General features: G+C 32.5%; 1 protein-coding gene across 1 annotated transcript; it reads right to left on the bottom strand.

The window, feature by feature from the left end:
- Window positions 1-8,361: 8,361 nt before the first annotated feature.
- LOC117919169 lies at window positions 8,362-10,781 on the bottom strand. Its single transcript, XM_034836284.1, has 4 exons — window positions 10,474-10,781; window positions 9,762-10,254; window positions 9,469-9,661; window positions 8,362-9,214 (listed from the first exon to the last, which is right to left on the bottom strand). Exons 2-4 carry the CDS (start codon window positions 10,185-10,187, stop codon window positions 8,634-8,636), a joined length of 1,200 nt encoding a protein of 399 aa, XP_034692175.1. The 5' UTR covers window positions 10,188-10,254; window positions 10,474-10,781; the 3' UTR covers window positions 8,362-8,633.
- Window positions 10,782-11,955: the final 1,174 nt, after the last annotated feature.

Below are 11,955 nucleotides of genomic sequence, written 5' to 3'. Positions count from 1 at the left end.
GTTTCCAAGTCCCTCTAATTGTCTATTTCTCTCCCATTCATACGCAAGTCAATGTGACTACAAAGCAATTTTTTTTCCTTTAATAAAACAAGATGGATAAGTCTGATCTTATAAAACCATTATATCCAAAAGGGTTATCATCAACTGCATGAATGGCCCAGAATTAAAGAAGAATTCAAAGGTTTTCTGTGCCTTGACTAACAGATTCTCACTGCCCGAAAGGGACCTCATGAGCCAAAGTCGTCACAAAAAACAACGGTCCCAAGCTAGGCAGTTGGTCTACATGTTCTATAGCACAAACCAAAGGTGGGGAATTTTGACTTGAGGGCTTTGCTATGATTTGGATTTTGTAGACGATAAGGGATGGATGGGGAAACGATGCTGTTCTTCTAGAGAATGACATTGAAAAAATGAGCCTAGGATGACCGTGTAAAATTGGAAATGGTTAATTGATGGGTGCGTTACGTGGGATAGGTCAAACCCCGTTATGAGCCTTTGGATGGTTGTGCCGAGCGATGGGTGTGACATTAACGACATAAAAGATAATTAGTTTACCTCATCAACAACCAGATTTTTGGACGGAATGGTAACGTCTAATTTTTGTATAGATGGGCCTCGTCTTGTTGATTGTTATACAAGTTTTTGTCATGCATTACGTTTACAAGACTTTTAAAGTAATTCCCAATTTTTTTATACACTTACTTTTTTTTTTTTTTCAATTTATGCTTAAAATATTATTACCATAATTTGAATAAGTAATTCAATTGGCAAGAATAATGGTTCATGAACCAAACATCCCATTTGTATAGTTTTGTTCCCGACCACCTAATGTATGACTTCAGGTGGGGGTGATTTGGTTTATTTTTTCAATTTATACTTAAAATATGACTACCATAATTTGAATAAGTAATCCAATTGGCAAGAATAATGGTTCATGAACCAAACATCCCATTTGTATAGTTTTGTTCCTAACCACCTAATGTATGACTTCAAGTGGGGGTGATTATGGAGCCGATAAATAAATTTTTACATTTGGCATGAGATCGATTTTAATATTATTTATAATGATTTATCCTTCCTTATATATATATATATATATTTAATTTAAATTTAATGAATCTTACAAGTCGAAAATGAGTATACTCAATTAAAAGAAGTTATTATATATGTAGTGTTGAATTTTTATTTTTTTAATCTAATAAATGATATAATATTTTTTATTATAAAAATAAATAAAATAATAAATAATTTTACTAAAGGAAATTTTCAAAATTCATTTATCTAATTTTCAACCATTTTCAAATTCAAATAATTCTTTATTGAATTTTAAGCTTTGAGATATCAAAATCTATGAGTTCCAACATAACTTCCATTATTTTTTTACTTTCTTTCTTTCTTTCCATGGTAAATTAGACAAAATAATTGGATTTCCTAATATCAAACCAAATAAAAGAATTTGAGAGAGAGAGAGAGAGAGAGAGATGGAGGCCCATTGGACCAGTCTCTGGCCTGTACATGGCTTTCACCGGTATAATGGGCCAATCCAGCCCAATTTCATGAATAACTTCCCAAGTGGTTACAGGCTAATGCCTCCACCAAATGGGCCCAATCCATGAAGCTACTATTGGACAGGCGGCACAATGCTCCAATCCAATTTAGTGCCTCGTAGAAACATTTTTAGACTCTATTTGAAAGAGGTGATTAAGTGTTTGATGATTTTTTAAAAATCCAAATGATTATTTAACATAATCACTCAGAAAACTGATTTTACAAACCAATCAATATTCATATATATATATAATATTACAAAAAATGCTATTAATTTTTTTCTTTATATTCAAACATTAAAAGTGTCTTTGACAACGATTTTGAAAAATGTTTTTAGTCTTTTTAACACTTGAAAATTTTTATATTTCAAGTATTAAAAAGACTAAAAACACTTCTCAAAATCACTATCAAATACATTCTAAAAGCATGTTTGATAGTAATTTTAAGAAACGTTTTTAATATTTCTAATATTTGAAAATTTTTATCATTCAAATATTAGAAATACTAGAAACGCTTTCTAAAATCACTTCCAAACGGGTTCTAAGTCATTTTCCTTGTATGTTTCTAATAGAAGTATTACTAATAAAAACGCTATAAAGTTAAAGTTTTTTAGTCTAAGTTACTCTTAAAAAGACTTTTATTATGCGTTTTGAAGCGTATTGAAGAACAAAATTATGTTTAAAAACTCAAATATGAAAATAGTTTTTGACTTATTCTTCGTGAAATATCTCGTAGTTATATATAATACAAAAGTTTTGAAAGTATTATCTATATTTTTTTATTGTTACTTAGAATACTCTAAACAATTATAATAACTAAATTTGTTCCAAAAAATCAACTTATTTTCAAAGGGCCCGAAATGAAAATTTTATTTTCATTAACTTAAAAAAAATGGTTATTGGATTAAAAGGATCATCTAAAACTCAATTTTGGAAATTTAATCTTCCGTCATTTTTTACCTTTTATTTGATAAAAATACCCTTATTATTTTTTTTTTGTAAAAATTATTATTTTTTGAACTTATATGTAAATACTTAAAATAGTAAAAGACATTTATATAAAAAAAATATTACTTTTTAAATAAAAACATAAGAAAGATTAAATTCACAATTTTGGGGTTTATTTTATCTCTTTTAATCAATTAATTCTAAAAATAATACATGTTGGTGCATGACCATTATGGGCTCCTTGCATCTAGAGGTGTCCAATCAAACATGTCGGCCAGCACGACCCACTTTAAAATCGTGTCGGGTCAGGCCGACCCATGCATGCTAAATAGGTGGCCTAACACGGCCCATAAGCCCACGGGCTGATCATGTGAGTCTTGCAGTGCAAGTGGGTTGTGGCCCATGGATCACTCACTTTGTTAAAAGATTTAATTTAATTTTTTTACGTCATTTTGTCTTATGTTTTTTTTATTATTAAATAAAATTTATATTTATTACTTTAAACACCTCTAATAATTATGCTTTTTATTTTTATATTTATATTTATGGAGTTTGTAATTGTAAAATTTATAGAAATATTAGTTTTTTGTTTTTAAAAATAGTAAAAAAAAAAAAATTATATTTGAATTTTTTTATTTTTTATCAAAATAACAATAAATTTAAAATAATTAAATATAAAAGGAAATTAAATATAAAAAATAATTTGACATGAAAAAAAAGTAAAAATAACTATTGATTTACTTTTTTACCCTTCAAACTAGTCTTTATATAGTTGTTGATAAGGGTATTATAGATTTTTGACATGTAATAAAAAGAAAAAAAATAAAAAGTAAAAAGTGAAGAGTGAAATTTAAAAGAGTCGGTTGGGTTGGCACGAGGGGTTGTTTCCTTTGGCCTAGCACCACCTACTCATTTGCGTCATGCTGGTCTAGTCCGGTCTTTTGGCGTGTCGAGCCACAAGCCAAAATGGGCGACCCTACCCATTGGACATCTCTACTTGCATCCATTTAGCATGATCCTTTTCTCGTCTTGGAATTTGGACAGCGCAATACTATTAGTGCATCATTAAACAATTTTTTTAACAAAAATTGATTTAAAAAAATTCTAAAAACAAATTATTTTTTGAAATAAATATAAAGTGTTTTATTTTTTTTTAGATCATTTTGAGAAACGATTGAAAACATTGAGAATGTTTTAAGAGCTTTTGCATTCTATATATCCCCTTTGTAGATTGTTTTTATTTTTATTTTTTTTAATAACTATTTTGGAAAACATTGTGAGACAATGAAGTTTGGGACAAATGGGTGAAGAAATGAATGGTCAAGCGGAGACAAATGGGTGGTGAAGATAGAAATGTGTGAGGAAGCAAAACCAATACGAGGTTGGCGGTTAAGCTTGAAGTGGTCCTAAAAGCTCAGACCACGAACGGAACTCTCGTGTCCTTTCCATGTTCAGAACACCCCATTATTTGTTTCCAAAAGCCCTTGAAAATCACAATTCACGAGATTCACCCTCTCTTTTGCCTCTTCTCCTTCTTCTTCTTCTCCTTCTCCTTCTTCTTTCTTTGCAGGACTTGCAGATTGAGGTGTAGGGCATGGCCCTCATGCTCCCTACTCTGCTTGTATGGGGCTGGCCCCCACATTCTCCTCATTGTCTTATTCATTGTGGGTTGTGTCGGTTGAGTGGTCCATTGGTCGGTTTAGCACCGGTTCAACCCTTGAAAGGAGCTAACATTTAAACCTAATGGGACGGATGACCGACTGGTCCAATTTGATTTTAAAGTTTACCATCTGTTTAATCCTCAAAACAACCCTCTAAATCCATGGTTGGATGGGTCTGACCGATAGGTCTAATTTGATTTTAAAGTTTAGCATCGATTTAACCTTTAAAACAAGTCAATACCCAAACCCAATCGAACTGGTAATCGATTGGTGGTTAGATCAATTCACCTTTTTTTTTTGTCACATAAATCATTATAATTTAAAAATTGATTTTTAAAACTTTTTCAATCACATCACATCACTTTTGTATATAAAACCGTTTCAAACAAGGTATTTCTAACTCTTTCAAAATCATTTTTAATTAGACTTTGATTATATCATAATTTCAACATTTCTACACCTTTCAAAATCATTCATGAATAGACTATAGTTATATCATAACCCCATTGCTACGGATCTCACTGATATGAAACAATATGAAAAGAATCGTACAAAATTCAAAATCTAAGTTGTAGATATGTATAGTCAAATCCAAATCATTAAATATATGTATTGAAAAATAAGATTGATATATAAAAACAATTAAGATTAAGATACAAAGAATGAAACCTAGATACAAATAAATAAGACTTGATATAATACCTTATTATCTCTCATATAAATATTGTACAATTTGAATTCAATAGATTTTTACAACATTAAAACACATGTACATAGTTAAAAGAAGTTACTACAAATATAAGATATCATAATCACTTTTCTTATATAAGTACGATATCCTCACTATGTCGTTTAAAAGTATAATATCAGATAAACGTCTTTCTAGGATTGAATAAATAAAGTCTTAATACCATTTTTGTAAATATTATTTATATTATATTTAATTAGTTTTTGTGACTTTAAAACGTATGTTAAAAAAAGTTTAATACATTTATAATATTAATAATTTTTTTTATAATCCATATAAGGTATTAAGCATAAGTAAAAGTCAAAATGAGATATTCTAAGGATCGATTGTGATTGCCCAACATACCCAAAGGTGCCACGATAAAATGACCCCACATTTAAATTATGTAGAAATTGTTGCCCTAGCATGATTGTGAATCCCCCAATCAAAATTGAGTGTCAATTCAAAGGCTTAGTGTCATCTTCCATGACACCCATTTCACTTTTTTTTTCTTTTTTTTTTTTTAAATCAAAACCTTCAATGATTTTTTTTTTCCAAAATATAATTACATAATAGGTAATTTTTGGTATAAATGGAAGAATTTGGGTATGGTATTCTGCCAAATGTCTATTCAAAAAAGAAATGTAATAAATAAAAGAGAAATGGGAATTGAAGGAGACAAGACATGAAATGAAAGATGGGGGAAAAAACTTATTGTAGGTGAGGCTTCCACAACGGCAGTATTCCAAATCCGGTAGACCAACCAGCAGCCCGCTGATTCATATTTCCTAAAGCTGATTCTACTTTACAAAAGCACTTGATTTTCTACTCACGTCTTGTATAAACTTTCTTTGTACTTTTAAGTTTAAATTTTTTATTTTTTTATTTTTTATTTTTGCTTTATGTATTCAACATGTGACATATCACAATAATAATAATAATAATAATAATAATAATAATAATAATAATAATAATAATAATAATAATAACAATAATTCAGAAAATAGTCAGACCCAAGATTGTATCCAACATGGCTTTGGAGTTTGGCCTCAGTGCTGCCTTGAGAGAGTGGGAAAAAAATGGGTAAATCCATAGACCCAAGAAAAATTCAACTAAATTAAATTAAATCAATTTTAAAAAAATTAATGAATTAATTTGGAAAGAAAACTATAAAAAAAAAATGGTTTAATTTACTAAGCATGTTTGGAAAAGTTTTTTGAATCAGTTTTTAAAAATAATTCTTAATTATTTTCAAGAATTTTTTTTTTGATACTTGAATATAAAAAACAATTTCAATTTTTTCATCTCATTCTCTAAAAGGTATTATGTATTTATGTATTATGTAAAGTTTTTAAAGTATTTTAATTATTATTTAAAATACTCTAAACAAAATCTCATAAAATTATTTTATGTCAAAAGTTCATTAAATATATATTCTAAATTAGAAAACTATTTTCAAACTCTAATTTATCAAGCTAACTTTAAAATAACATTTGAATTTTTATTTTTAAAATTGGAAAATAAATTTTATTTAAATAATCAATTATTAATCAATAAAATTATATATTTTCAACTTCTTTTTGTTTTTAAAAAATAAAGTAATAAATGTATATATATATATTTTTAACTTTTCCATAATTCAACATAAATGCATATCCTACCTACCAAAAAGCAAAAGGCTTTTTGCTTTTTCCTACACGTGTGAGAAGCATGCGTATCTTCTCCTTTATAATATGTACTTGGAAATGTCGCATGTCACGTGCCAAGCTAAGTGATTTTTTTTTTCATTTTTCAAATATTAAAACTTATTACTTTTTTTTATCACTTATTAATATATTAAATATAAATAATATGTATATCTATTTATAATAATAATTAATATTATTAATTTTTTGCTTGGTACTAAAATATGCTTTTTGATCCTCAATGTGCACCATGAACCATCCTTTGATTCATTATTTCCTTTTAATTACCATATGCTACTTCCTTTGGCCAAATTATTTTTATAAAATCGCTTTAATTTATGGTATTTTTAGCACCTATTTACAAATAATTTTGAGACAGGTAGAGAAACTAATATTTATTTATTTTTTAATAAAAATTAAATATTTAACAAAACTTTAAAAAATACTTTTGAAATTCCAAAAACACGTTGTTACTTCTAAACGTACAAGAATCACATAAAAATATTAAAAGTGTGTTCGAAAATGTTTTGCAGAACAAAATTTAGAACAATTTTATAACCTTATTATTCATGAAAATACTATACGTTTCGTATAAGTTTTTAAAGTATCATATATTTGAGAGGTAGAAAACAGTATTAAAAAACAGTTACGAAAACAGTAGCGAACTCATCCACAGAATTAAAACCCCAAACCAAAACCAGTAGGGGGGCATAGATGAACATCATAATGTTTTTAGAAGAAATATAAAAAGTGGGGATAGAAAGGAAAGTCTTCAAGGCAATGATTTTAAATTTGGAGGGCAATGCCAACCTCTATATTGCTTTAACTTAACAAATTAGAATAAACCAATTTGTATCTCACAAGTAATGTGGAAGAATTCCATGGGCAAGCAACCAAATGGGGAGTGGAGGTTAAAAGAGAGTGGGTGGGAGGTTGCTTTCGTAAAGTAATCTATAATTGTCAAGCTTTGGACATAATTGGCCCTAAGGGAAACATGGCCCCATCCCTCCCAATTTATTCGTTACTTATCTAATATAGTCAAGTTTTATTAAAATAAATATTGGGCCCACCACCATGTCCTAAGATATGGATAACAGGAGCCATCGGGGTTTTAATATTGCTAGTGTAGCCCTAAATTTTACAATTGCAATGATTGTAGTGTGACTATGATCACATGAAATAAATAAATTAATTAACTAGACATTAAATAGGGTAAATGGCTAAAAGCTTCCTAATTTCAAGTTCCCAGATAAGGCCCGGTGGGCCCGTTCGAGTACGAGGTGTGTGTGAGGTGAGCGCGTCTGGTTTGGTGTAAGTTAGCTTCAACAGGACTTTTACGGCATGTTTGGTTAAAACAACAGGTTGTTTTTCTAACTTTTTTTGATTGATCACCGGGAAATTTTCAGTTGTGAGAGCTGTTGTTCAAAATTGTTTTCAAACAAGTCCTTAATTTTTGTAGGGTTTTTTCTTCTTCTGTTTTTTTTTTCATTGGGTTAATTTCGTTTTTTCTTTCCTTGTATCCAAACAGGAGTTGTTTGGGAGACAGTTTCAATGGCTTCCCACGGAATTCGAGACTGCACGGCCCTACTTTCTGGGTTCTGCACTCAGATTCTCTCCTTAGTCCTTTCACCTTGTCTGCAAGAAAAGAATTTCATATCAAAAACTACAGTGTCAAATTGAAAAAGAAACCGAGGGATTAAGAATTTACCCTCCCCTGTTCTCCTTTCTCTGGTTCTGTGAAAACCTTGAAGGTTGCAGTGAGGTAGAACCATAAAGACGGGAAATGAGAAAAGGGAAAAATTCAAACTATTATTCATATTCATGGATCAAACCCTTACAAAAAAACCCACACAAAAAAAAAAGAAGGGAAAGGGGGAGGAATGATTTTTTTTTTTTTTTTTTTTTTTTTTTTTGCGCTATTTTAGTTTTTTCTATTATCATTATTATTCATATTAGTAGATCAGACCCTTACAAACAAAAAGGAGAAGGGGATTCAAAGGTTATACCATATACGATATCTGATTCTCGGAACCAGAAAAAGTAAAAAAAAAAATTAAAAAAAAAATCAAAATTTTTCATGGCCAGAAGCGAAACCAGTTACGATATTGCCGGCGATCTGCAGACTCTTCTTGGGTTTGATCTCTGGTGGGCTCCATTGCTTCGCCGCTGCTGTGTTTTCCGTCTTCTCTTCTTCCACGGAGCTTTCTGACAGTACAAACATGGAATCGTCGGGACCAGAGTTGTCCTCCCTGAAAATTATTTCCAGCTCGCCGGAGGAGCTCTTGGTTGGGATCAAGGCTTGATTTTTATCACTCTTGGGGTGGGTCTCGGAATTATTGGTTGGAGTCAGTATTGAGGTTGGTGTGGTTCTGGTGTAAGGAGAGAGCCATTTGGATTTGACGTACTCGGCCTTCCTCCAGGGAGGAAAGTGCATGCCTTTCTTCTTCAGGCTCTGCCTCGAAGCCTCCGACACGATCGAGATGATCTTCTGTAGACGATCCGGTTTGCCCACGAATATGTGGGGCAGTGTTTGGAGGATTGCTTTGTATGATTTGGTCGAGCGAGCGATCTCGAATTCTGATCTGAAATCGATGTCGATCAGCAACCTTTCCCCTTCCACGATCACGTCTATGTACTCATATTCTCCTGTAAAGAAAAATTCTAAAAATTTTCAGAGGACTGAGACTCATTCAATGCAATGGCAAACGGAAGGAGCAGAAAATAAAATTTGAACCCAAAAATTCCCTAGTGGAAACGAAATGAAAAGCTCAAATTTTGTCTGGTATAATTTCTTGTCCGGGTCAAACAAGCCGTTAGTTTTCTTAAAAATTAGTAAGTGTGGGACTTGTAACTTTTTCGGTTTTTCTCTGAAGCCAAACAGACCTAGAGAGACAAATTACCGGCGGGATAAGAGGACGATTTCTCCCAACGAGATTTGCAGACTGACGCATCGTAACCGAGAGCTAGTAAACCGTCAGTGACGAGCTTTCTGCAAAAGTCATCTTCTCGCTTGCAGATCTTGTTCTTCTCAACAATCTTCGCAGTGTCCGCCAACAGATTTCTTTCACGAATACTAGCACAAGGAACCAGGCTCTGTTCGGAAAAGACAACATTTTTCAGAAACAGAGAGAAAAAAAATATGGAAAACGTAAAATGCTTTCCAAAAACAGAGTCGGTTGATCTATATCCACACCTTTAGAATTTCGCATGCTTCGCCTGATGATGTGAGAGTAGAGTCACCGAAACCGCCCCCGTAAAAGTCGAATTCATCCTCCGAGCTGTCCGTACAATTCCCGTTGAAGCAATTGCAGCGATTCCGGCCACACCTAACCGGAGGCAATTGCTTCTCGTTGCTCTCTTCGATGAAATTCTGAACCATCTTCGCTAGGCAAACTGAGCTGGGCTCGAACTCGGTAGAGATGCCATCTTTGCTGAAATGCGACTCCTCAACGCCGGTCTTCTCCACCGCATTAATCCTCAGAACGCTCGGGAACTGCCGCTCCAACAGCCGCTTGAGCCGCGACTTCACCACCGGCTTAACAGTCTCGCACCGTAGCGATTCTTCATGTGTATACGAGTCAATTGGCTGGATCTTCATCGGAAAAGGCATGACGATCATGAAAATTCCCACACTTCTACTGCTATCTTTATATCAACTTTTCTCCTCCATCTTCAAAGCTTAACCTCTGGATATTCCTCAAATTTCAATTGATAATACACACCTAAACCCTAATTATTTCTAATTTCAAAAACTCCACTTATGTAACACCACCACCAAAACGCAAGACTCACATACATTAATTTACAAAAAACACAGCGATGTGATCACAGAAACCGAAATTGAATTTCGCCAAAAATCGATGTATTTTATCGAAATTCGAGAGACTTCAAGCTAAAACTGGTACCTTTATCTTCCCTTATTATATAGATTTTTGCTGCCGATTTGCGAGACAAAGCATGGAATAACTTCCAAACTCTTCTAAGCAAAGTCGCTTTTGCTTAGGGCTAGAAGAATCGTTTAGGGTTCCCGAAATAAGCTACGGCTATGCAACTACGGTTCAGAACCTCACCGGTGCCCGCACACTCCATTTCCCCCGGTGACGACCTCGAATTTTCCGGCCAGGCGATCTCCGGCGAAGTCACCGAGAAATCGAGAGAGGAAATGGTAAAAGAAATGAAAATGAAGTTTTCGTTTACTGTGGTTTCCTTTGGCTCTACTGCTGAGCAGGTAAGGCCTTGGATGGGGGTTTTATAGCGGGGGGTGTGCTGACTAGGACTATCTGTCCAACCTGGCAGATGATATCCTGGTTTTGTTGGTTACGTGTCGACTCGGTGGGCCCGATTGTTTCGTTGCTTTATGTTGCCACGTCTGCTTCCGGTGAAACCAGGTCTACTAATAAATGACGACAATGCCCCTACCTTTTCATTAAGTACAAGGGTTGTTACTCCACGTGACAGGGGGCTTTAGGAACAGGCCTCGCCATCGTGGCATGGGTCAATTCGAAAGACAAAACTGTATTTGTTACCCGTTCTGACAAATCTGTCTTCCCTTTTCGAACTTTTCAGTGCAAAAACCTCGAGGCAGATGCGAGGGTAATACCGTCAATTTAATTGTTCCGACTCTCGGCTATTTTCCACCACCGTAACTTTCCGAGAGGTAGGTCCCAGAATTCAATTTACCCGGGCCCACGTTGTATAATTACTATTCAGTACTAGCTTTGGATGAAATTGAGAGCAATTTCGGGACTATATTCCAGTTTCAAGGGAAGCGGTTAATGGACGCCGTGTAGCAGGCAGACGGCGATAGGGACCTGATGTATTTGGACGAGAGGTATCGCCACGTGGAATACGGTAGTTGGTAGCCGTTGGATTCACATACCAAACTTCCAGAACAAGGAATGGTTAACAAATTAGACCAAGTTCACATTATTCATTTAAAAGAATTATTTAATAATATTTACCACTTTATTGGCTCATTCAATGTAATCCGCATGGTTTATTTAAAAATAAATAATATTATGTTTAATTATTAATTATTATTTATCATCTAATAATTTTTATTTTTAATTTTAATTAGTTCCATATTTGAATTTAAGGTAAATCAGATACCATGTGAAAAGAAGTAATCAACAAGATATTTTATTAATTATAAAAATATCAAATAAATAATAGATATAATGAAATTTATTTAAAATTTTATATATTTTAAAGTTTTTATTGTTCAAAGAAAATACGATGAAAGAAATAAAAAAAAAAATTCCTTTTATTTTTTTTATTTTAATAGATTTTTCTTTAATTTTTATTTCTCTCAAACTCTACAAGATTTAAATAGAAAATGCTAAGGCTGAAAATGGCAATTTTTCTTTGTTGAAATGGAAAAATAAATT

This window comes from Vitis riparia, chromosome 7 (genome assembly GCF_004353265.1).
Source record: "Vitis riparia cultivar Riparia Gloire de Montpellier isolate 1030 chromosome 7, EGFV_Vit.rip_1.0, whole genome shotgun sequence".
NCBI lineage: Eukaryota > Viridiplantae > Streptophyta > Magnoliopsida > Vitales > Vitaceae > Vitis > Vitis riparia.
This window is presented reverse-complemented; position numbering and strand designations above follow the sequence as displayed.

Bases quoted from the DNA above. Each gene is read 5' to 3' on its own strand.
- LOC117919169 (XM_034836284.1), bottom strand. From the start codon at position 10,187: ATGATCGTCATGCCTTTTCCGATGAAGATCCAGCCAATTGACTCGTAT. The intron at 9,662-9,761 runs GTGTGGATATAG...TTTTCCGAACAG, and splicing joins AAGCATGCGAAATTCTAAAG to AGCCTGGTTCCTTGTGCTAG. The intron at 9,215-9,468 runs GTAATTTGTCTC...TTTTCTTTACAG, and splicing joins ATCGTCCTCTTATCCCGCCG to GAGAATATGAGTACATAGAC.